The sequence below is a fragment of the Petromyzon marinus genome, chromosome 37, assembly GCF_048934315.1.
Source record: "Petromyzon marinus isolate PM22_M1 ecotype Great Lakes invasive population chromosome 37, UKy_Petmar_22M1.pri1.0, whole genome shotgun sequence".
In the NCBI taxonomy this organism is placed as follows: Eukaryota; Metazoa; Chordata; class Hyperoartia; order Petromyzontiformes; family Petromyzontidae; genus Petromyzon; species Petromyzon marinus.
In genome coordinates, this window is record NC_133703.1 from 16027209 (window position 1) to 16052620 (window position 25412).

A 25412-nucleotide genomic window follows, 5' to 3' on the forward strand; every position below is an offset into this window, starting at 1 on the left:
TGGCATTGTGATATGTAATTAATACTGCTGGGATTGTGAGATGTAATTAATACTACTGGCATTGTGAGATGTAATTAATACTACTGGCATTGTGAGATGTAATTAATACTACTGGCATTGTGAGATGTAATTAACACTACTGGCATTGTGCGATGTAATTAATACTACTGGCATTGTGATATGTAATTAACACTACTGGCATTGTGAGATGTAATTAATACTGCTGGAATTGTGATATGTAATTAACACTACTGGCATTGTGAGATGTAATTAATACTACTGGCATTGTGATATGTAATTAACACTACTGGCATTGTGAGATGTAATTAATACTACTGGCATTGTGATATGTAATTAATACTACTGGCATTGTGAGATGTAATTAATACTACTGGCATTGTGAGATGTAATTAATACTACTGGCATTGTGAGATGTAATTAATACTACTGGCATTGTGAGATGTAATTAATACTGCTGGCATTGTGATATGTAATTAACACTACTGGCATTGTGAGATGTAATTAATACTACTGGCATTGTGATATGTAATTAACACTACTGGCATTGTGAGATATAATTAAAAGTTGACTGCAATCTCCACTTGTAATGTGCCGCACTGCAGTCACGACTCTCAAAGAGAGGGAGAGGGAACGACTCAGAGGTGCGATAAACTACAGACGAGCAGTAACAGCAGGCACGCTCCTCGATATATATTACAGTGTTACAGGACAATTAATGAGTGATTGCATGTGAGAGGAAACCGGAGCAACCCGGGGAAACCCCACGCGTGCGAGGGGGAATCACTCTATCCCCTTACAGACAGAACAGGTGGACCCCACAAATGTCTGCATTGCCTTCTGGTGAGCCAGGATATGGCAACTCCCTGACCCCATCCTCCCCCCACCCACGAGAAGGTAGTTTCACAATGTTTGTGCGATCCACCAACCTTCACTGCCTACCACCATGTTATATATTACAGGCGTGTGTTGCCACGACTGGCAGGAAAAATGCATAAACGACTCCACTATACGTATGCATTCATGTTTGCTGATTTTCTTTCGCACCATACGTTGCTAACCGTACCAATCGGAGGCGCGGGGGAAGGACAATAAACTAAACACAAAAAGCAGTCCGAAATAAATGCGTTTTCAAGCTAGAATTAAAAGTGCATAGCTTCAGTGGCTTCCTAATATCAGAAGGCAGAGTGTGGGGGAAGCACAACAAATAGCATTATTATCATCATCCGGTTACTAGCTTATTCCATTGATAAAGCAAGCATGTACACACACGTACAGAATTTTATTTATTCATTATTTGTGTTTTCATATATAAACGTAAATGTGAACCAAATTTTTTTTTGCTTACGATCGCGGGTTTAACTGTACGTCGAGACAAAAAAAGTTGATGAATATAACAAAACATCAATCCCATACCCCCCTCCCTCCGCCACCGGCCCTCCAACTCATCTCCTTCCATACAAAAAAGACAAATCACATAAGCCTCTGTAATTCAAGCAGGAACACAACTTTTAGACGGGAGTACAGAATAATTCAATATTCAATGGCAAATAAATGCAATCGTTATAGTCAGACGTAAATATCCGAGTTCAGCGCTGGACAAACTTGCGTGACCTCTAATGCAATGTGCCGGTGTCGATATAGCGAGTGTCCTAACACGGTACTTAACGTCATATCGTGCCTTACTTAAAGTACATACGCAACAAAGTGAGACGCGTGTGACTATCCGGTGGCAATAGTATTCCTTTGCATAATTGCTTCGTTAAACTATGCACGGATAAAGAAGCAAATACATTGTTTTTGTTTTGCGTATACCCTATGTACAGCACATGTGGATCACTTGCCCTCCAGGTGAGTGAATTAAGCCATCTGTCGCGCCGAATGGACTACACTGACACCGCACCCACATTTAAGGGGCATTTGGGAGGGAATATTTCGAGGGAGGGAACCACTATTTCAGAATCGGAATATTTATTCATGCTGGAGGAGCTACAAAGCTCCTTTTGACAGACGTCCATCGCGATGTGGCTGTAACACCGCGGGGGTGTGGGGTGGGGGATGTTGCTACGTGATCCGCGATGCACCGGTTGATAATGCTGCTGGCTCGATGGCAATTCGCGTAAGTATCGTTCATCAGGGGCAACGTTGGGCAGCGAAAGGCACTACGGCAAAACAACAAACTAAAATCCATTGTTGTACTCTACCACGCTGCCGCGTCTATGCCCCACGCCTTCCACCAGCCCGAACGCGTGCACGGTTTGGGAGGGACGGGGGGGGTGGTGGCTCTCATTGTCACTGTGGATTGGCAAAAAATTTGCTGCACACACAATGATCGACGTTGATCGCGCGTATCTTTGGCACGCACGCGTGCACGCGCGTTCGCTCGCGCGGCCTAGACTGGTTACCGCCCACTCGGCGAACCGCCGCTATCTACGACGGTCTTTAAACCCGTTCGTGTATGGACGTTTAGCAGTGGATTGAAAATTGCCAAAAAAAAGGGCAAATTGTAGAAGAGAGAGAGAGAGAGAAAAAAAAATCAAAGCTCTTACAATTTCATTTTGATTTAAAGCTTTCGTGACTGCAAGAACCAAGACTACTCTTCAATTTCGTTAAGGAACAAAACAACTCCACGGAGCGCAGACGTGTCTTGGCAGAGCCGGGATTTCTGCTGTTACACTCATTACACATCTAATGGGCCGGGCGTGTGTACAAGCTGTCAGAGACTTGGGCTCGCCACACATCGGCCCTGGCCAGTTTACACCGCCCCCCCCCCCTCCCAACCGCTCCTGCCGATTTAAAATCCTCAGCACGAAAACATGCCTGCAGTTTGCCCTGCACTGCCGGTGGCTCACCGGTGCACCGTTGAATTTGCAGGCTTAATTTCCAGGGCAAATCCCCCGTAGCGAGGGGATCATCCGCCCTCCATACCAGCCGCCAAGCCGACACCAAACTCACCGTGCATCTCGAGTGAGCGAACGGCATTGTTGTTATTGACGGCCAATTGCATTGTCGAGGACAAGGGAAGGCTCGGACCTTTTTGCGTTTGCTAGGTACATTTGTCAGAAGTAGTACGTGGCGGTGGCACAACGAGGCGTATGTACAATTTGGACTAAATATTCGACCACGCACGTATACCTGTAGCGAAGCGGCCTGTGTTGTACACCTCGGGTTCGGGCAGTTTGCACATGGGCGTTTCTTGGTCCTGCCACGTGGAACTTATTTTAAGCTGTCAGCAGGTGGCATTATTCGCTCTGAAAAATGCCAAGCAACATTCCATCACTCTGGCCTGGCCAAAGCCTTTAAGAAAGTGCAAATAACCTTAGGGAGAAAGAAGAAGGAAAAAAACCGTGAACGTATACCTGTGCTATAAACGTGGCAAAAGTCAGAATTAAAATACTGATATACACTCTATGTTACATGGGATACTTTTGTTGTATGAATTGAGACGTATAGATTTTCTTAAGTTGGCAAGGTCACGACTAATGGGAAGCCAGTTGTCATTTGGTTATTTTCAGACAAAGAAAGGTAGATGCATTTATAACATTCGTTAACATCACAATGATAGCGTAAAAACAATGATATACCATACATCGTAATGGGGACTCACAGTGCGACTTATGCAACGTGTTTTTGTTAAATGATGCTTTACTAACCAATATGCTTCAAATTACAGAGGTTACACAACAACAAAGCACCGAGTCGTATACATTTAAAAATATATTTGATAAGAAAATCTCTTTAATAGGAATTTTCAACCCCCCCTTAAAAAAAGGCCTGCAGCTATTTTTAATTGTATTACTTTTTTTTAAATTCGTAATAATTAATTATTTTAAATGAATTATTGCGAGCGAACATCACGCACGACCCCTATGCATGAGCATACATATATATAAAACATGTTATCATACAAAAAAAATGTGTGTTTCATCCCCTTTGTAAAACAACAACAGAAAATGTTTCATTAGAAATGCTGACACGGGGGTGGGGAGGGGGGGGGAATAATCCTCGTGATGTTTAGCGAGGAAGCTGAACGTGAATATTGGCTGCTGTACTTGCGCAAAAAACTGCAGTGGACACCTACGAACGGGCCTTCTGCCCACAGAGTTTGATGATGATGCTGATGATGGCTTGCGCGCAGTACCATCGGCAGAACGCAACAGAGAGAGAGAGAGAGCATTTCAAGAACGATCAGAGTTGCCGTCAGACAGTGTTGCCCTTTCACCGTTTACCGCCGTCCGTTGTGAATTGTGAGAAAATCACGGGAGGGAGATACTCTTTAAATGTTAGCCGCTGACAATGGCAAAACTTCGTCGAGAAATTGGTGGCGTAAATATGCGTGCACGCGCTGTAGTTTGAATGAAAGTAAAACATATATATATGACGTAAACTCTCTCTTTCTCTCCGCGTGCCCCGTGCCATTTCTTAAAGATGCTGGACATCATGGGCCTTCTTCCATTCAACTCCGTCAATGAAATGTTGCTCGAGAACTCTGCATTACACACTCCTCCCGGTTGCATTCAATTGTTCAAATTGCTCATGTAACTTAATTCGCTGTCTTTACAGAAGTAAACATACCTCCGTAGACATACGTCCGCAAAAATTACCGTGCTACAAGAAAAAAGCCACGCTTTACAAAACAGCAACAAAAAAAATAGTTTCAAAGAGAGAATTCAATCATGGCAAATGTCAAAACAGGAATGTTATTGTGAAGGGATGTATTTGCCTAAGACGGTGAAACTAAAATCTGTATCCATCCCATCTCAACGTGCATTGTGAAATTTTCTAGGAAAATTCCGGTCCGCGTAGTTTACACAGCTTGCATTTCACTTTTTTTGTATGGTCGACCGTCTGTTTTGCGCACAATGCAAATACGGTGCCGTATTCATTTTGGCACTTGCTAAAGCGTTCATACCAACGGGTGAAATGACATTTGCCCTTTGCAGACACGAGCATTTGTGACGGCGAATTCGCGAAAAAACAAGAAAGGGGGAAATGCTTCAGCTCAGACAGTTTTAGTGGTCACATTAAACAATGTTTAAAGTCGTATGCATAAAGGTGCAGCCCCTGCAATTGCTTTCTCAGGCCACTGCTGACCAAAGGGCGTCCACTATAAGGAGCTCTTGGAAGAGGTGGGAGTAGCCACACTTAAGCCCAGCCTGTGCTGCGACCTGCCAATCAACTATGCATATCTGAATAAAATATAAAAATATATGAAACAGTGACTTCGCCGTATTGGAGACTTTTAGAGCTCGAATAAAGATCATTACTCCAATCGCGAGCCTACTTAACAAATACAACATTCGACCCACGGGGACAACGATTTAACTCCTCCAAGAGCTCATGATGTTAGAAAAGAAAAGCTTCAACGTACAATTAATTATTCATTTCAATCAGAAGTTACGGATATACTTAACGGAGACTACCTGCGATGGTTATAAACCTTTTACATGTTTTGTTATTTCACAAGACGGCTCGTTAAACGGCTCGCCATCTTGCTCGCTCAAGACTCCAAATATAATTCCACCGACGCCTCCGCCGGAGCAAGCGATGAAACGTCACTTTGTTGGGAACTCGTTTGAACACCGAGCCAGCTCAAATCACCCTCTCCACTCTTAGCGTCGCCACGGCAGGGGGGGGGGAGGGGAAATCCAATGTGACACCTTGGCGTGTAATTACGCTGGTTTAACTCCGTTTAACGTCAGTGCCTCTTAATCTCATCCTCGTTCCCAAAAGGGTTTAGTGTTGCACATGCCGTGGCGTTATTTAATTCCGCATGTTTTAAGCGTACGAAAAATACGTGCTTCCTTATGAAATAACAAGCGCTGTTTTGCGTGAGATTTCGGTGGCACTTTCTTTGCTTTCGTTGCGAGCTCTTTCGCCAAAAAAGGTCAGATCGAGAGATGTCTTTTCTCCGACTATTTTAGGTCACCGCTGAAAATATGCACTTGCATTGTTGGCGTTTATGGGCAGTCGATGGTTGAAAAGAGTATTTTATTTTGACATTTCAGATAGCTGGCTGGGTTTTTTTGTTAATATGTCCATAACTTTGGCGGACAGGCAAAGATATTCCCATTTAAACTGCCCCCAAGGAACAGAAATCTTCCATATCTTGACATTTTTCTAGTTTGCATGAAAATCATATTTTTCTGCTCCGACACTCACGCATTTCTGTTAGAGGCTTCGGATATTTCCTAAGCCGTCTGGTTTGATATTCTTGAAATCTGTCACAGATGTTCAGTGCACCAACCTCGGATCACATTTTCCCCCATCGACTCCCATTGCCAGTGCTCATCGCGCTCAAAAGAACCCGCAACACTGCCCGCTGTGAGCACACGGCCCTGGTATCCCTCAGACCGCGGCTGAAGAATTGGCACTGCTTCTGGGGTGGGTGGGTGGGTGGTGGTGGTGGTGGGCTTCCAGCATTTGTCACTTGCGCTCCTCGGCGACGAACGCGTGCGATTAAAAATGTCCGGCGGCGACTCGAGGTCTAGATGTTGCTCTCCGCAAGGTCCCCGCCATCCTTCTCCCGGTGGCCGTTGGAGGGAGACTTCCAGGCCGCCATGCCGTTGGTCTCGTTGAGGCGCCGCACCCGGTACGTTTCGTACAGAATGCTGTGAGTCACGTCTTTGAGGTCCTCCATGTGTGACCTTTAGTTGGGGTTCACGGGAGGGGGGGGGGGAGGTAAAAAATAAAAGGGAAGCGGGGCGTGGGGAGATGGAGAGTCACCACGCAGCACAATTCCCGAAGGTCGCAGAATCAGCCGGGGCGGGGGTGCGATCGGTAGGCACGTGACGATCCTTTTATTATTTGATAAAAATGCCGCCATCGAATTGCGCGGGTGAAGGTAGGTAGGGAGGTAATTTTGTGTTGATGAGGAGCGGCTACAAGAGAGTTTTAAAGGCATGGGAGATGTTGAACATGGAGGAGGAGAAGAAGAAGCCGATTTGGGGGCAAGGACTTCAAACAGGAGAGAGCTGAAGAGACCAGGATGGGTCTCATTTGCAAGAGTGACCTGGGCTATTTGGAAGAATCTAACCCTGGGGGTGGCACACAATGGCGTCCTCTGGACTTCAGGTAATCTTTAACATCCACTGTGAGTGCAGCAGACGGCGTTGCAGCGTTATGACGGTAATAACACACCCGCAGTAATAATCAGGGTGCCCGCTGCATCCGAGACCGCGGACCTCTGCAGCAAGCGGCGAATGCGCCACCCACTTGGCCGTGTAACCGGCCACGAGCAATGTGAACAACGAATGAGGAGGAGTTCTAAACCTCAGGGGCAACAAAGGAGAGGGTGCGACCACCGGTTGAGTTGAGATGAACTGGCGGTGGCAACGGGGGGGGGGGGGGGGGGGGAAGGGGCTGGCCGAGGGCATGGGAGGTGAGCAGGCGGGCGGTTTTCATCAAAGAGTTAGTTAGCAAAATATACTGAGGCACAGAGGGATGCTGAAGGGATGGTGGGAGAAGGGATGGTGGGAGACGGGATGATGGCAAATTACATCAGCTCCATATGGAGCTGATGTAATTTATTACACCGGAGGATCGTGAGAGATGGCAGCTGCTTGGGACGGCCTTCATTTCGTTGTGGATTGACCGTGGCCGATGATGACGATGAAATCAATAAACTGGTGCAATAGACGTATCCATACATTCATGCATTTGGGCTTCAATCGTCCTGGTTTGACCAATGTTGCAGTCGCAATTTGTGCATTCAAAAACTCAAAGACTCATTAGAACTATTTTACTGCAGACTACTGGCACAAGCACTGTTAGCGAGTGCCTTTTAAACATTTTATCAAACATGGTAACACGCTGCTTATTTTAGGCTGAGTCTAATTAAGGAGGCCCAAGCACAGTTCACATAACAAGTGCCAATCATGTGCATGGCCTGGTCTTGGTGCTAAACCACAACACCATCACTCGACGTAAAAACAGATCTCCCACATATCCTTAACAGGTTGTTGGGACAAATGCGGTTAGGAGGTGAATGGCCAGCACAACTCCCAGTCACATTTGTCTACCCAGTTCTGGGTACCCAGTTCTGGGGACGTTAACTTAATACTTAGTGCGGGGCGCACTAAGTATTAAGTTGACTTTGGGGAAACCCAGCACCAGTTCAGATATTCGTCACTGATGTTGGTCATCAACTGGAATCAAACTCGGAGTGCATTGCGCGAACCACTAACACTACCACCCCCCACATTTTACACATATACACACAACGACAAAGATCCCCTGTATAGCCTTAACAGGCTGTTGGGGCAAGTGCTGTCAGCGAGCAGTGCCTCTGAAGGCCGGAACGGCGCACGATAGAGCGGGTGACCAGCACCCCAGATACAACACACTGAAATGAAACACATGTTCACTTTTGCAGACTCAGGTCAATAGTTACCACGGATTATATGCAAACATTTTGCAATTCTGCCAAACCGGCACCTCCACTCACCATGGAAACAGCGAGACTTCAAGGTTTGTTTACCTTTTTGGTCTGGCTCTGAGGAGATCTCTCAGCAATCATCAATTACTGAGCATTTTGTTTGCAATCCCCAAGAGGGCCTCCATTAGCTAACTCCACTGCAATGAGACTGCGTTTCAGAAACTCAGTAGGTAGGAAGCCGTTTAATATCACGATTGGCTCATATCACCACCGGGCTCTCGCTCGCATTCTTCTTTTTAACGGCAACAAATGTAATTTTGGCCCGTTGACGTAAGCCCGCTCGAGTGAGCGCGGCGCTGAGGTGGAACTTGAAAGTGATCGTGACTTCTTTACCTGATGAGGAGGTCTCTCAGCAGGGCAAACTCACAGTGGTTAATGTTCTCGACTGCAAAAACAAAAGAAAAACAACACAGCGGGTTCAAAGCAGTCGCGCGTTAATGGTCGTTCAGTGGCAAAAAAAAACGGTGAACCGCGTTAACATCCCCAATTAGGAATACGCCGACGCTCATCGGATGTCGACTGACCGCCATCGGTATCGACGGTGCCATCAACCCGCAGTCTCACCTCTTTTTGCCGAAAACGCACGCTCATTCGATATTGAATTGCGTGCGTTTGCCACAGTCAAGGAATCAGGAGCGGTTATGGTGGCTCAGTAGTTCAGGGGTCGCATCATTCGAGCCAAGAAGAGTTGAGGCACCCCCTCACACCCCTATAACTAAACCGTGCTCTACAGCGAAGTGAGTTGATGGTCTGAGCCTGGACACCCAATGACGGCACAAAGACAACATCATAATACTCTACCTCGTCTTTAACTTGGCATTATACTTATGGTTTTCAGTTGAATCGGCACACAGGACAGTGTTCGCCGGGAACTAAGAAGATACAGCCCTAATTACAGCCAACTGTGGCTGCAAAGTTTGATCGTACATGTTATGTATATCGTTTATTGTTAAATTTGATTCACAATTCCTATGATCACTGTAACATTGTTTTCATAGCTTCATTTTGGTGATTTTGAAAACGTTTTAGTTTAGCCATGTTTGTTTGTTGTAGTACAGAGTTAGCCTGATAACCTTAATCTGCATTGTCTTATGGTTGTTATTGTTTGACTTGCATCCCACTGGGATTTTTGCACACAGCGTTGAAATGCGGTGCTTTTTCTGGAAGACTTTGCTGTTTTTTCCCATGATTTTTCTGTTGCGTGCAGTCACTTTAAGATGTTTTCTTGTTCATGTTTTCGTTTCTTTGCGGTTGCACCCGAGTCAAGAGCCGCATGGCTCACAGGGCTACACCAAATAAATGAAACTGAAACTGAACATAAATTAATCGGGAGAAAAACTTCAAAAGCGGTTCACGTACGTCATCGAAACCGTCACCGGAACCGGAATCAAAACTGACGACGTACGCCATCGGAGTGGAAAAAGGGATAAAAAGGCAATTAGGCGGACGTCTTGGGTTTCTTCGGGTTTGAATTGGCTGCCCGTGGGTATCGCGTTACCTTCTACGAGGCCCCAGCGAGTCTTGCGTCCCAGCACTCGTCTGCCGTTCTCCTGGTACTCTCGGTCGCTTCCCACCACCGCAAATGGAATCTTTTCCTGCGAGAGGGAACGAAACAGAACGAGCAGAAAGAATGCAGAGACACGGCAAGTCCTCCCCATCATTCGCTCTGTGCACGAGAACCTTCTTGTTCAGGGAAAGCATTTATTCTTTTGATCGGCTTTATAATCGGTTTACTAGTCCTTTGGCATACATCTTCCTTGTGCTTTGTTTTTAGGATGTTGATAAATGTACGCTATTATTACGACTGATCATCCTATAAAATTACTTTAAAACAAAACACCGCATAAAAAAAACATAACATGGGAAGGTCAATTTTTGATTTAAAGCTTTCGTGACTGCAGGGACCCATATTCTTGGTTCTTTTGGTAAAGTCACGTAGAAGAGAAACAATAAAATAATAAAAATATAAAACAATAAAATTGTAATAGTAATAGGTTTTTACCATTTTATCTGGCACCAAAACTGCCACCTTTATACAAGGGATCATGTTTGCAATAACCACAACACAAGCAGTCAAAATGCAAACAAAAAGAGACAACTCTGATAATGTATGCACTGTCCTTGAAATTGATTGGTCCACACCCGAGACGGCTTTTCTTAGAGCCTAGTCTCACATGGTGTTGGACCAGGTGACGCCAAAAGGCATACAACTCAAAAACAGCGCACTATCAGAGTATTGAGAGCTCGGGGTAAGCATTTACATTATGTAAATGCATTATGAATTCGATTATGTAAATGGTTACATTATGTAAATGCTTACCCCGAGCTCGGGTGTGGACCAATCAATTTCAAGGACAGTGCATATCATTATCAGTTGTCTCTTTTTGTTTGCATTTTGACCGCTTGTGTTGTGGTTATTGCAAACATGATCCCTTGCATAAAAGTGTCAGTATTGGTGCCAGTTAAAAGGGTAAAAACCTATTACTATATCTTGCTACTGGCAAAGGAGGTCTCATAACAATACAATTCTCACGACGTTTCGACTGCAACACAAGCAATCATCATCAGGTGTGAAAACCACAGCAAGAAAATGTGTTATGTTATTGTTTCCCTTCTACGTGACTTCACCGAAAGAACCAAGGATATAGGAAGGTCAATTTAAAAAAAGCGTTCTTTGGGATGTAAACGTGGACACACGTACACGGTACCATCGTCAAGCTACTGTTGGACGAGGCCCTCTCAATACCCCACGGGGTTGTGTGGAGGGTCATTTGACCATACTTCACCAAAGCCGTTCAGTGCTGGCTGGTAAAGGCGGGCATAGATTTTTGCCGCACTGCCCTTGGCCGACCCATCACGGAGTCCCACGCAAGAGCCTCATAATGCCTTGCTTGGCTCGTCCTTGCAGTTAACCACCCAAGCAGATTGCCAGCCTCAACACTCCCAAGATCTGATAACATCAGCACAGTGCGCGTGGCATATTACCGACTGTGAAAACGAAACACGCCAAACTCCAAACGTTCGCTGCAGTGCGAGCGAACAGCTTTTAGCACTGACGCTTCACACGTGGCAATAGTGTCGGGCCAATAAACACACGGGGCCCAAATTGTATCCGAAGTGTTGATGTTGAACACATGGCAGCAGTTACTCATTTTGACCAAGAGCAGGTTACAGGACACATTCAGGTGCCACTTGCCAACGACGTTGTACATACCCAGACATTTCACGTGGGTCATTGGTATTGGAGCAAAGTGCAGAAACCGCAGTTACAATTTCCCTATCAAGTGGTATTTGATCCATTCACCAACAAATACATGTACATGCATACAAATACACGTACATGCATACATCCATACAAATACACGTACACGCATACGTACAAATACACGTACATACATACAAATATATGTACATACATAAATACACGTACATGTATGCGTGCAAATAAACGTACATACATACAAATACACGTGCATGCATGCATACATAGAAATACACGTACAGACACGAGCACGATTCCTACGTCCGGTGCGAAAAAAGTTCAACATTCATTAGCGCGTCATGTGGGGGCGTGTCTAACAATAATTGTGCGCGTGCAGCGTAGAACTAGTGAACTTATATTTTAATGGGGGGGGGGGGGGGGAGGAGTAAATTGGTGAACGCAGAAAGGCGGAGCATGGTGGTATAGTCGTGAAGACCGGAGTTTTCAGAAAAGCCTTCTTCAAATGCGTCTATCTTTCTTCCCTCCAACACATTCCTCCGGGCTTAGATGTGTTCCAGAGCTGAAGGGTGCGCAAAGACCTTGACTCCCCGCAACCACCCCCCCCCCCCTTCTCCAGAGCAGAGACACACGTGCAGCCACTTCATTAATTACATCGCATGAATGTCCTAATTGGCTCGTGATTGAGTGCGGCCACCTGCAACAAAACCAACGCAAGTCGCTCCCCGTACCTGGTATTTGAATTCCCTTCCTGTAATTTTAAAAGATCCCCGTGTCAAAATTTAGTTTTTATTGAATAACCCCTCCGCCGTACCTACCAGTGATGGCGCTTCACGAGAGATACATTGAGGGCAATAGATAAGCTGGGAGGGCACTTTTCGTCAAATACTTTATCATACGTGAAGAGCAAGAAATGCATTTTTTTTTCGAGGACGGGGAAAATCCACGTGAATTATCCACGATGGTGAGCGGTGCAGGAGGGGGGGGGGATAAGCAACACTTACTCGAAATAAACGAGTGACATAACACACACACACACAATAAATACATAATGAAATCACGCCTGTCTAAAGAAATTACTCGCTTTCGACGGGGTTGAGGAATTTAAATTGTAGTTGCGCTATGAGTTACGGTACACCCCATCCACACCCCTTTTTCAAAGGGCGCGCCTGTACTTTTTTTTCAAGTTGGCAATCCTCCGTTTTGCTGGCCGCACACAAAGGAGGCCTTGCCAGCGAAGCGCGTCGTGTCTGTGGCAGAGGTGACATGGTAAAGGTGCAGCGCTGCAAGTGCTTGCTCACGCCACTGCTGACCAAAGGGCCTCCCGCTGGAAGGAGCTCTTGGAAGAGGTGGCAGCAGCCGCACTAAACCCGAGCGCGCGCTGCGACCTGCCCACAAACGAACTTTGCGTATCCGATTAAAGTTAAATTATAAGAAACGGTGACTTCGCCGTACGAGGGACTTTCATAGTTCGAAAAAGACGATTACTCCAATCGTGAGCCACCGTAAGGAATACAACGCTCGACCCACGGAAACGAGAATTCAACTCTTCTAAGAGCTCCGATGCCAGAGATGGTGGAAGCTTCAACGTACAATTATTGAGCAAAAGGGCCTTCACTTAGAGCGTATTTTGTATGTATGCTAGAATTACTTCGCACCGTGCGTTAGGTGCGGGGGAAGGACAACAAACTGAACACAAAAAGTAGTGGTAAAGAAATGAGTGAATTTGTATTGAAAAGTGCCTAGCTCCGGTGGCTTACTAACATCAGCAGGAAAAGCGTTTCAGACAGACACAGAAGCGCATCTGAAAAGCGCGTCTCTGTTCGATGGTGAGCCAAAAGCCGCAGTGATTTTGAATTTTGGCCACCAGTTCCATGCTGGCCCGATGTCTTGGGAGCACCCACACTTTACCTCACCACAAGCGATCTGCTAATGAATGCCTCGAATAGAAAGATGGTACGTGCCCAATTCATTCTGGAGTTTGTCTTTATAGAGAAAAGTGACGAAATTTATCAGCTCGATGCATCTTAGTAAAATATGTTTTTAAATGACTGGGCAGAAGGAAATCAATTATATTTACGAATGAAATGTCTTGATGGGTTCTTGCATTATAAAAGGGTTCGCCTTCCCTTCCTTCCTCTCACACCGCTGGACGGAACAGAAAGTCCAACGGTAAATATCCCATTCGCACGCAACTCCAACATTCCTTGTGTAACTTAGGCAGGTGCGTGGCGCTTTAGCTCGGAATGTCCCCCACTCTAAAAGACGGTGAAATAAATTAAAGTCACGTTCCATTGATCATTCTGTGAAGGGAAGCCGTGCCCATCTTTCGTCCGTTATTAAACCAACACAGCCTCGTGGAAAGGCTTGGGCCGTTTCTCCCATTACCTTTAGGATCTTTGATGCATTGCTTTAAATTGCCTATTGGGGGATTTAATGCGTGTGTGTGTGTTTGGCACTGACTCATGAACATCCTAAAAATGTATCGTTGCCTTTTGTAACGTTCAGTTCCTAACACACACTTTGCGAAGGTATTCGTGTGCTTAGTTTATCCTCAACGAGGTTTTTTTTTTATTCGTGGAAGAAAAATAATGACCATTATGCACGTGTGCACGTGTCTTTGTGATTGACAGTCAAACACTCCCGCCAAAGCACCACCTGGATGGGCAAGTTCGAGCCGAGCCGCGTTAACCAGCAGCGAGAAGTGACATTGGCAATGCAACACGCAGACTTTCGCGGCCAATATTAGTCATAATGTGGGGAGCGGTGGTGCAGCGGTTAGCGCTTCGCTGCGCTACGAACCCGGCGACCCGAATTCGATTCCCGCTCACGGCCAACACCGGTGACAGATTATCTGATATGGCTCCTGCGCCTCCCCTAGGTCGACTCAAGCTCAAATGAGTAACCTAGTGCAATGTGTAAACATCGCCACTGGGGAGACAAAGGCGGCCGAGGGTGGTGTTGGCTACCCACCCCCTAATGAGTCATGAGGCCTCGCTAACAGCACTTGCCCCAACAGTCTGTGAGGACTTCATGGGGGATATATTATTCGTAACAAAGGTTTTTGCGTCCGCGTAAACCATTATAATTTACATAATAAATAATAATAAACCCCCCTCTGATCTTCGTACTTAATAACACTCATAACGATGAACTGCGATTAACCCATCTGGTAAGATGACCTTCATATTTTTCAGATTAACATAATCCATCATAATTTATATCATTACAATCACCCCCTCCTTTGATCTTTGCACATCATCTTGCTCTATTTGAGACCGCAAACAGGAAGACTTGTTCACAATTCGGGAAAAATGTCCTGATAAAGCTGGTTGGTATCACCAGCAAAAAGTCGTTACTCAAATGGTAAATGTCATTGGTTTACTCGCCATAATCACACCGATGTGCTGAAGTAGTAACTAATTTGCATGTTTTGTTTGCTTGACAAAAAACCTTACTAATTGCCTGCGTCGGGTGGTGGTGGTGGTGGTGGGTTAAATGGACATTTTTATGTATGCGATCGAATCCAAAACCCTTGTTTATGAATATATATAAAGAGTTGGCAGCAGCGGGAAAATTCGGTGGAGAGCAAATTGCGGCATCGCTTCGGAAAATGTAAATGTAGCGAAATGAGTCGTTCCATTTCGCTGCCACTCGAGAGATGGCAGGAGTCAACAGATGTTGTGACTCCACTTTGATCACTGCTACGAGACATTACAATTAGCTGCATCAGGTCATAACGGCTTCTGTCAAGTTGTCAAAGCGCCACCTTACTATACATAGCGTTTTATTAAAACTCGCTATTAAATACAGCACCGTCATAGTCAGTCTTTTGGTGGGTTAATGGCATATTTAATCGTACGCGATGTAACGCGGAAAACTTTATTATGAATAACATTTTTTCCCTGCGCCTCCGATTAGCACGATTGGCTACGTACGGCGCGAAAGAAATTCAACGTACGTACGTAAATACATTTTGATGGGTTATTTTTTTTTTACGTTTGTGTTATCATGCTCCCGCCCGTAGCTTACCCTCACTTCGGCGTTCTCCAGCCGGCCCTGCTCGTCCTCGTCAAACTCACGCTGGGGGTACACGTCGATCCCGTGGGCCACCAGGTCCGCTTGAATCTGCACACGGGTCAAACGTGACGCGGTGCAGTGACGTCATTCGACACGAGGTCAAGGGGTCACCGCGGCCAATGCAAATTAGACGCCACTGCACTTTGTTCCGCCATCGCTTTCCCCCCTGCTAGATCCCAACCGTCCAGCCCCTCGTTTGTGATCTCACACTGTCTGTCCTACGCTGTCTGGCTTTGGATCGTTTTCACTTTATTATGGCAACTGTTGACAACAACAAAAAATCTGCACCTATGTTATTGCTCCAAGAGGATCAATTCATGGGCTGAGGGGACTCCCAGCTGGAATCTGAACACGCGGTTTATCGCCGTTGCGCTCTTTAACTCTCGCGTGAGTTTTCTGGTTGTACCGCGTGTTGCGTGATGTCCGATTTTTGCACTCCACGCGCTGGCAACCTTTTTCAGGAAGTGAATAAAGAATTCTTCAGTTCCCGAAGAAGCTCCCAGCATGTGGGGCGAATTCTGGAACGTCTTGCCAAATAACACGCCGTATAACCCGAGAACACATCGGAGACCTCGCACTTTTCCGACTGAGAGCTGAGCATTCTAACCACAATGCCATTTGCCTGTGTCCATTTTTTAAGCTGCACATCCCATATATATATTTGTACATTTGCCACATATTGCAGTTATTTTAGATTGAATGGCCATGCAAGGCCTGGCTTCGTAGACAGAATATTTATTCCAGAGGTATGTATGTTACATTTTTTTGGCCTGCTTAATATCCACTTCACTTGTCCCAATTCATTTTGTTGTGCCACTTTCACTCACGCTGCACACGTTTCCTTCTCGTTCCGCAATTTTCCTGCCATCTGATTCCGCGTGCCTCGGGCATGTTTACCGCGTGCCTCTTTTTAAGAGTGTTTGTTTTAAAAGGAATGGCATTGCCTGTATTAAGTCTGGCGCCGCGAGTTCTTGCCCCAAAAAACCATGGCGACCCCACAGCGCTGGGTTGACTGAGCTCGAATGTTGACGTTGCAACAAGTATGCCCTAGCCGCCAAGTTTGGACAACGCCAAGGGAATGCGCCAAACAAAAGTATCAGATTCTGATAGGGCGAGCGTGTTATCGCCACAGCCTCCGCGCCATAATTATTTCCCTCGTACCTTTTAGCAGCAGGGATGCGTTCGAATCGCACACTTAACATTCTTCGTTTGAAATGTTTCTGTCCGTGAAAAATCAATCATAGGAAGCCCCACGAGTCACAGGCGGAGATACCGATCTGACAGGATCCTATCCCAACTATGCACCTTCACGAAAAATACTGCCAGTGGCACTCTGTAGATATACAATCAGCACGGAGCTGTAACTAAGGTACATTTCCCCCCGTAAAGCTGTACGCACTGTTTAGGAAAGTGCTGTTAAGCAAGCACTGATTAAAGCCTGCAATTTATTTTACTAAAGGCTGAGCGCAACCCCAAATGCCCATAATATCAAATGGCCAAACCGGTCAGCCCTAGTTTGATTCCTGGCCATGGTTAACATCAGTGGCGGTTATCTGAACCAGTCCTGGGCTTCCCCTAGGTCGACCTATCCTTTAATTAGTTCCTCCTGCACTGTTTAATCACCAGCACTGGGGAGACAAAGGAGGCCTGTCTTCGCACAGGCCACACCACCCCCCCCCAACCCCCTCCCCCCACCCCGTGTACCAGTCTGACCCTGTGTGCGTGCGCGTGTGTGCGAGTTTATGCGTGCGCGTAACGTACCCTCTGCCGGAAGAGATGCCGCTCCTCCAGCGTGAGCGTGTCCGCCTTGGTGATGACGGGCACCACGCTCACCACCTTGCTTAGGTGCTGCATGAACTCCACGTCCAGGGGGCGCAGCCTGAGCGCACGGAACAGCCGGGGCACGTGAGGGTCGCTCACCTCCTCCCCGGCACGTGGTCAGCCTCGCCGAGGTCTTCCATCGCCCGCTCACTCCCTCTTGCTCATTCGCTCACTCACTCACTCTCCCGCTCGGTCACTCACTCACTCGCTCGGTCACTCACTCTCTTGGTAATTCACTCACTCACTCACTGCCACTCAATGCAGTGGCAGATCCAAGGGGGAGAAGGGTAATGTGGGGTATTTCCCCCCCCCCACCCCCCCTGGTCGCCCCCCCTCCCCCCTTTGCCCCCACCTTGAGACCATGAAGATCGGTAAGCTATCGATATTTAGCAGATAAAATGTATTGCGTGTTTATTGCTTCATTAATATCGGACCCTATTTAAAAATCTTGACATTCTGCGACCTTGCGAAGTTTCTAGTCTATAGACCCGGTGAGGGCTAATTAGCCATGGAAAAGCCCTCTGAGGTTCATGAATACATAAACTCATTTCTGTGACACTGCTTTTTGCGCTTAGTTTGTGTGTCCTTCCCCCCGCACCTCCGATGAGCACGGTTGGCTGCGTAGCGTGCGGGAGAAGTTCAACGTGCGCAGACGCACATACGAAAGCGACCGATCCGGCGAGGGCGCTTCGCTCCGACTGGCTACGGCGAGCGCCCCGTGGCCACCGTGGTGGCAGCGGAAGCCTCGCGTGCCAGGCCACGGGGACCCTTGGCGGGGCCCAGCGGCAGCAGCGGCAGCAGCAGCGGCATCTGGGTCTCGCCTGCTCAATTTATTGCCACATCCATTTTTACATTTTTATTTTCGCCCCAGCATTCGCGACCCGGGTTGCATGCCTTCGAATTTTTTATTCAAACATCGCCGGTGCTTTTCCAATTCTCCGTGTTTTTTTTCTTTCTTTCATTCACCTCGATGCAAGCCTGTTGAGAAGGAAACGTGCCAATTGGCACGTCGAAGCACGGACATTTAACTGCCTGTTCGCCGTTTGCCAGAAAGATGCACTCATACATTACCTTAGGAGGGGAAATCACAAGTGACTGACTTATATTACAGCGCGCGTACAAGGTGCCAATGCACACAAAAGGAGCGGCTGTTAAAATGTCCGCGTGCGATATCCTTGCCGAATAAACAAATACATAAATATTTCCCTTCGTCTTGCAAGTGTCGAACTGCATCTTGATTTATAGACTCGGTCTTCGTCATTGGAGGCGACCGTTTGGGATCTTTACGCATAAATCCATTGCTTACGGATCGCACGGTAAATTTAAATGACAGGATGGATGATGTACGAAATCGTCGCGCAAGTTCTGCCTGAGAATTGTTACCGACTGCATTTATGGGGCGATACCAAATATTTAATAAGCGAAGCACTTAACTTGGATTTATAATGTTTGATATACAGAGCGGATGCCATTTTGTGTTTACATCAATTTAAACGCCGCGGGAATACATTTTCTGCAGGGGATGGGAGGTGTGGTGCAGTGGTTTGTCGCACTGCGCTACAAACCCACTGACCTTAGTTTTTTAACTGGGTCCCGAGCCATCTTTTCACCAACCTGCACTGATCAACACGGTGAAGTATGGTCAAACAACCCGTGACAGCCTACACTGAGTGCAGAGGCCTTCATCCAGCAGTTGAAGGGCAGTACATTAAATCGATCATTAACCGATATAAATGCGGTGCATTCACATGCGATAACAGGCCATTTTTTTTTTGTGTGAGCCATTACACGGCAGTTGTTGATTTTACAAAGGTGTGCAGACTATGAATATTAGCGTTTACATATATATATTAAAACACTCACACACTTAAGCCGCCCTGCGCAGTAAGCATAGGAGAATGCTATCGTGGCTTATAAAACAGTAGGGCGTGCGATGGGCTCGGAAAAAAAAAAAAACTTAAAGGGCTCCATTTATTCCGTGTCGAGAGCACGCAGCGATTCTCATCTCAGGGCTTCAGGGTGTCACGGTCGGTGTTAGACACGTTTAGCTCTCGTCAACTCGAGATTTTAGACCGTTGTCCTTCCCCCGCACCTCCGTTCAGCGCGGTTGGCTACGTACGGCGTGAAAGAAGTCCAACATGCACACATACATACATCGTTATGGTTAACATTCTCTTGGACCTGATCTATCCTTTGACTCCCACTCCATCATTAGTCTCGACCATGGTCCATCCCTTCTAGGCCATGGTACATCCTGCCAAAGCACACCTACTGTATTAATATTAAGGCTCTAAACTTGTTGTTTTATCACTAAGTCAAGTGTGTCCTGCAATCGAGGAAACACGATGTGGTTAAATACCACATCGAGTAAAGTTTATATTTCAAGTTAAAGAAGACGTACGCTGCCAAAGAAGTTCAACACACACACACACACACATTTACGGGGAGGTTTTTTTTTTTTTTCAAATCTGTCGCCCCGTCCTCGACAGCGGCTCCGGCATCGGACGGGGACAGTGATCCGTGACGAGGCGACTTCTCACCACGCAGGCAACTTCCCGCGCCGAGTGTTGCACGCGTGGGCCGCAGAAACAAGCGCAGGCCCGTGCCAAAAATGTTGAAGGCCCCGAACAAAATAAAATAAAAACGACCAAAAAAATATCCACGCCCCCTCCCCCCCGCACCCTCTGACGAATGAAACACTTTTGATGCATTCCCACGAGGGTTGTTTTGGCCATACTTCACCACCGCTGGTCCGTTCGCGTTGCGGTGACGGCAGCGAGATTATAATCATAGGGAGCGTAGAAGTAGGGTGAAACGAGGGATTTTGATACACTGCCCACTGCTGCCCACCACGTGGCCCCATAGTCTCTAATCCACGGACGGTGCCCCTGCCAAGCACGAACCAGGCTCGGCCAAGCTTAGCTTGTTTTGGTTTCAAAATCAAAAGCTTGATTTTTTTTGTGAGGGGAGGTAGAGGGGGCTCTGTCTTCATACTCTTTGGTTCTATTCGGTAAAGTCACGTAGGTAAAAAATAAAACAACAAAAATCACGACGTTTCGGCCACAGCACAAGCGGCTTTCATCAGGTGAAGGGACCAGACTGCCTCGAGGACAGCACTGGAGTGAAACACAGCCAAGCTCAGACCGCGACCTTTAAGCTGTGTGAGAGTAATTAAGGTGCCTTGACAAAGTAATTAGCATAAAATTTGCATTTAATAGGCGGACTTAGCATGATGAAAGGTAGGGAGGGGGTCGACCTGTGCAGGCTGGCGAGGGGGCAAGGTAGCATCCACATGCTGGTGGTGTGAAAAGGGGATTTTAAGAAGCTGCGAAAGTTTGGGGTACCACTACTTGAAACATATACTGTACCATTGAAAATTAGTTTAATGTTTGGTTCGATTTAGAACATCTTTCCAATGGTTGCTTAATTTGAAACCATCTTCTCGGTTGAAATTGTGTCTGTGTTTATAGATCTGAATTGCCTCGTGAACAAATCTCTGATAAAAAAAAAAACCCGTGGGTTTGCAAAGATCCTTGGTATTGGCTCTGTCTTCCTCTAAGACGGTGAAAAGTCCAGAAGATTATCTGCTCCCTCATACTGACCTGGCAGGCACAACGATTGATTCTCCTCGAAAATTACGTCCATAAAACTTGTCCCCATTGTTGCTTCGCTCATTAATGCTTGCTTGTTATAATACTTTGGTAAAAAATAAAAAATAAACCCACACACACATTTTTTGAAAACGACTCCAGAAGACGTCAATGACATTTTATGTGGTCTGGCTAGATGGATGGCCTAGTCGGTTGATGCGTTTGCCAATGAGGCCGAGGTTACGAAGGCGAAGTCACTTGTATTCGGCTTCCAAGCAAGGAATAAATGCAGCGCATTATCAAAGCCAGACAACATGGGATTGTGAAGCGAAATGCTAAAGACTGCGATATAATTTGAAAGAGGGCATTTTTGCAAGGGTCACGGCTCAAAGTGGTCAAATTTGAAAAAATTACCCCGAGTAAGCAAAATACTGCAATTAAATAACCCATGATTAAACATACGTGCAATTGGATGTTACGCGGAATTTTTTAGTGTATTATGCGTCATTCATTCGTTTGATTCCAGGCAGCCTGGGATTAAATTGATGAAATACAGAGTTGGGTGAGAACAGATATGTGCTTTTGAAAAACCGACCTTCATAATGAAAAGCAGAATACCAATGTCCCGGCAGAAAATTGGTTTTAAATCTGTGTACATTACCTGCTATGGCTTATGGATCGAAAAACATGGACAATGACTGGGAACAAGAGGCTGCCAATGTGTGCTGAAAATCCATGGAGAGCTATAAGCTTGCAATTACAGGCAGAGGAGCACGTGGATCAGAGAAGAAACGAAAGTTAAACGTGAAAAGTAAGCCCACCGTCCACGTTAAGAGACGGGGGCTTGGGCCAACGGTCGGGACTAATGGTGGGAGTGGCAGCCGCAGGAGCGAATTAAACCCGAGGGGTAACATCCCCCTGCGGAGACGGAGCAATGAAATCAACCCGTGCGCGAGAGCCGGATGGATTTCTCGCTCAGCGGGATTTACGAGCGGCAGCCTGTTAGCACAGCGGCGGATGGCGAGAGTGGCTGATGAAGGCGAACGATGAATCTGCAGCAGCAAAAAATAAATACATCCGAAACGTGCACATTTGCAACTCGGAATCCACTCACGAGTGGCCGCTGGGCGGGATGCAGTAGATGCAGCAGTGCACACGCGTGTCGGGGATGTGGCGCTTGCGGGTGATGCGCACCTCTTCACGCAGGTACTTCTCGTACTGCTCGCCGATGTACTTGAGGATGGGTTCCCAGCTGCGGCACGCAACACCGGGGGGAGGGGAGGGGGGGGGGCACAAAGCGGACGGAGGGGGTGGGTCACATCCCTGTCGTTTAACAACATCTTTTACTGAGATGCATCCACGCTGATAAATTTGGTACATTTTTCACAATAAACGTTTTTTTGGGTTAGATCGCGTTATTTATAAATGTGTCGTAACCCTCCACCACCCAAAAACGTTTACTATGAATAATATTGGTCGCGAAAAGCCTACGTGTTGGTATATTTTCTCGACAAAGACAAACTCCCGAATTCATTGTGCACGTTCCAGTTTTTTTCACTTCAAGCATTCATTAGCAGATTGCTTGTGGTGGGGTAAAGTGTGGGTATGCCCAAGGCGTTTGGCCAGCCTGGATGAGTAAGACAAAATGCATCCTGGCAAACCGCTTTTGGCTATCAATCGAACAACGGCGGTCACTGCATCACCCGCTTTCAGATGCGCTTCTGTGGCCGTCTGGAATGCTCTTCCTTCTGATCATTGGAAGTCACTGGAGCTACGCGCTGTTAAATCATCTAGATTGAAAACTCATTTCTTTAGAACTGCTTTTGGTATTTAGTTTGTTTGTCCTTCCACCCGCACCTCCGATTAGCGCAGTTGGCTACGTAGGGTGCGAAAGAAGTTCAACATACCGACACACCTATCTCCTTTGCTCGAACTCATCACCACTGTTGACAGGGGTGATGAAAGGTCCACATTCGTATGGCAGAGGATAAAGACGAGTTTATTTGTTTAAGTCGGTGGGAAATAAAAAGAGAGCAGGGATAATGTTGATTTGCCAGAGAGACCCTGGTTCACCAAAATGACAAGTGGAAAATAAATCAAAGTTAATCACAGCAATTAAACAAATAGAACTCGGGGCAAAAAAACAACAGCGTCGTATGAGAAAAATCTAAAATATTGCACACGGTCAAATAACTATAAAATAGTAGATTCCCTGTGATGGAAGTCGTCTCATCTATTCTATCTCTTTAGTACAATTTAATTTTCGCTGCATTGGCCTAAATATAACATTTGCATATCATTTGCATTTTATATACATAAATAGTACTCAAATGATCGCAGTATTACACATGTATGATTTGCTTCATGCATCTTGATCGATTCTAATCAATGGATAATCATGTAGTGGAAATATTCGCGAATTACATTTTGGAACTTGCTTTAAATTACGTTTTATTCTTTTGTAACTATTAACGTCTTTGTGACAGAAAAAAAACGTCATGGCCTAAGACGAGGCTTTGCTCACAAATATAAAATAAACTACTCTGGAAATACTTGCTTGTTGTTATTAAATGTATTACTATTATTACCGCTACTCTCAAGCTGCTTCTCGATAACACCACGTGCATTCGCCTGGCACGCAGGGGTTATGGGTTCGATCCCAAACCTGACGCCTGTATATTTGTAGTGTGCATGCGCTTAGAGCATTGGGCTGCTATAAATTTCCACATGATGGGTCGTTGAGCCATCATTTGTGGCCAGGTCGCTTCTGAAAAAGAGCTCTATAGCTGAGCGAGCCTTACCCGGTAAAATAAAACATTGCTTAGTTTTAGCTTAATTTGTCGTCTAATAACCAGTTCAGAAGGAGGATTTGGGGTCGTACCCTTCTAAAGTGAGTCATTGCCCTTGAGGCCACTCTTCCTTTATAGATGGGCGAGCACAGCCATGCATGTAGTGAGCATTCATGTAATTTAGTGAATAATAACAACCATATGACAGCACAGTTTGCCTTCAGAGTCTCGCTAACTGAGGCTCAGACGCTCACGCACGAGTGCATCCTGGCATCGTTAGCAGAGGGCGTGTTTTTACAAGCAAAATGCAAAAGTAAGAATTCAATTGCCGTTAAATTCTCCATGTCGGTTTCATATGGAGCGCGCACGTGCACTTTTGAGTGTTCCGTAATCTACAAAGGCGTTTCAGATTATTGCGCACAAATACAACATCACATCGCGTGCCGTAGCAAAAACCTTCGGGCTAAGCTCTCCGATGTGTTTCCGGAGAGTACCGCACGTTCGTCTGCACGATTGTCCCGAGTTTCGCTCCACACGCTGGGTGGCTTTCAGTTCACGCGGAGCAACACGGAAGATTATCATTGCCAAACAAACTGAAGCTCCCGGCCTGTGGAGCGAAACGACGGACAACGTGCCGAACGACACGCTGCAGCACCCAAACGCATCAGAGAGTATGAAATCCTACGCCTGAATTATTCCGCGTCAATTTTTTTTTTCTTTTCAAAGCGGTGATCAAATTTACTTGAAGAATTACACCACCCATTAGCCCCTCTGTTCATGTCCATAAACTGTTCACGAAGATCATTGGGGACAGAATAACTACAACATTAGAAGCCAGCCAACCATGGAAGCAAGTCGGGTTTAGGAAATGTTTCTCTACCATCAACCACATACACAGTTAAAGGTAAAGGTGCAGCAATGACATCGCTTGCCCACACCACTGCCGTCAGACGGAAGCTCAAAAAAGAGATTCCTTTCGGCGTGTATTTGACCGACTATTTCACGCCGATAAGATGCACATTTTTTCACATTGTCTTCAAACCTGCTAATTATGTGTACATAATAAACACCACCAGCAAAAACGCACAAACACAAAATAATATTATCCACGTTTGAAGAGTAGACAGAACCACGATTTTCACATGTACGCTGAACTTCTTTCGCGCCCGTGCGTAGCCGCTCGCGCCGATCAGACCCTGTTGAAGGGGACTCACCAATTCTCGTTGTTTATTTGGTCCCCGAACCCGGGCGTGTCGATAACGGTGAGCTTCATCTTCACGCCCCTCTCCTCGATGACTGCACCGACGGCACAGCGGCGAACGGGGCAGGGAGGCAGAGCACACGTCAGCTAGCGCAGGCCCCGACGGGAACACACGATTCTATTGGCGCCGCGGTGCGAAAGGGTCAGCGAGGCAGGGCCGTGATTTGGGTTGTCACCGTTTTCACGGTTGAATTGA

The 25412-nt window shown here is 46.3% G+C and overlaps 1 protein-coding gene across 6 annotated transcripts in view; it reads right to left on the reverse strand.

Annotated features, from left to right (window-relative positions):
• Positions 1 to 1291: 1291 nt before the first annotated feature.
• LOC116949693 (neuronal-specific septin-3-like) overlaps positions 1292 to 25412 on the reverse strand; it is a 209394-nt gene continuing 185273 nt past the window's right edge. For all 6 annotated transcript variants that reach the window (XM_076072333.1, XM_076072334.1, XM_032967279.2 and 3 more), the window contains 7 exons: positions 25170 to 25251; positions 22281 to 22418; positions 17517 to 17634; positions 15708 to 15803; positions 9954 to 10050; positions 8789 to 8840; positions 1292 to 6665 (listed from right to left, as the gene is read on the reverse strand). In XM_076072333.1, the coding sequence (XP_075928448.1) occupies positions 6506 to 6665; positions 8789 to 8840; positions 9954 to 10050; positions 15708 to 15803; positions 17517 to 17634; positions 22281 to 22418; positions 25170 to 25251 (743 nt within the window). In that variant the 3' untranslated portion in view covers positions 1292 to 6505. The remainder of the gene's footprint in view (positions 6666 to 8788; positions 8841 to 9953; positions 10051 to 15707; positions 15804 to 17516; positions 17635 to 22280; positions 22419 to 25169; positions 25252 to 25412) is intronic.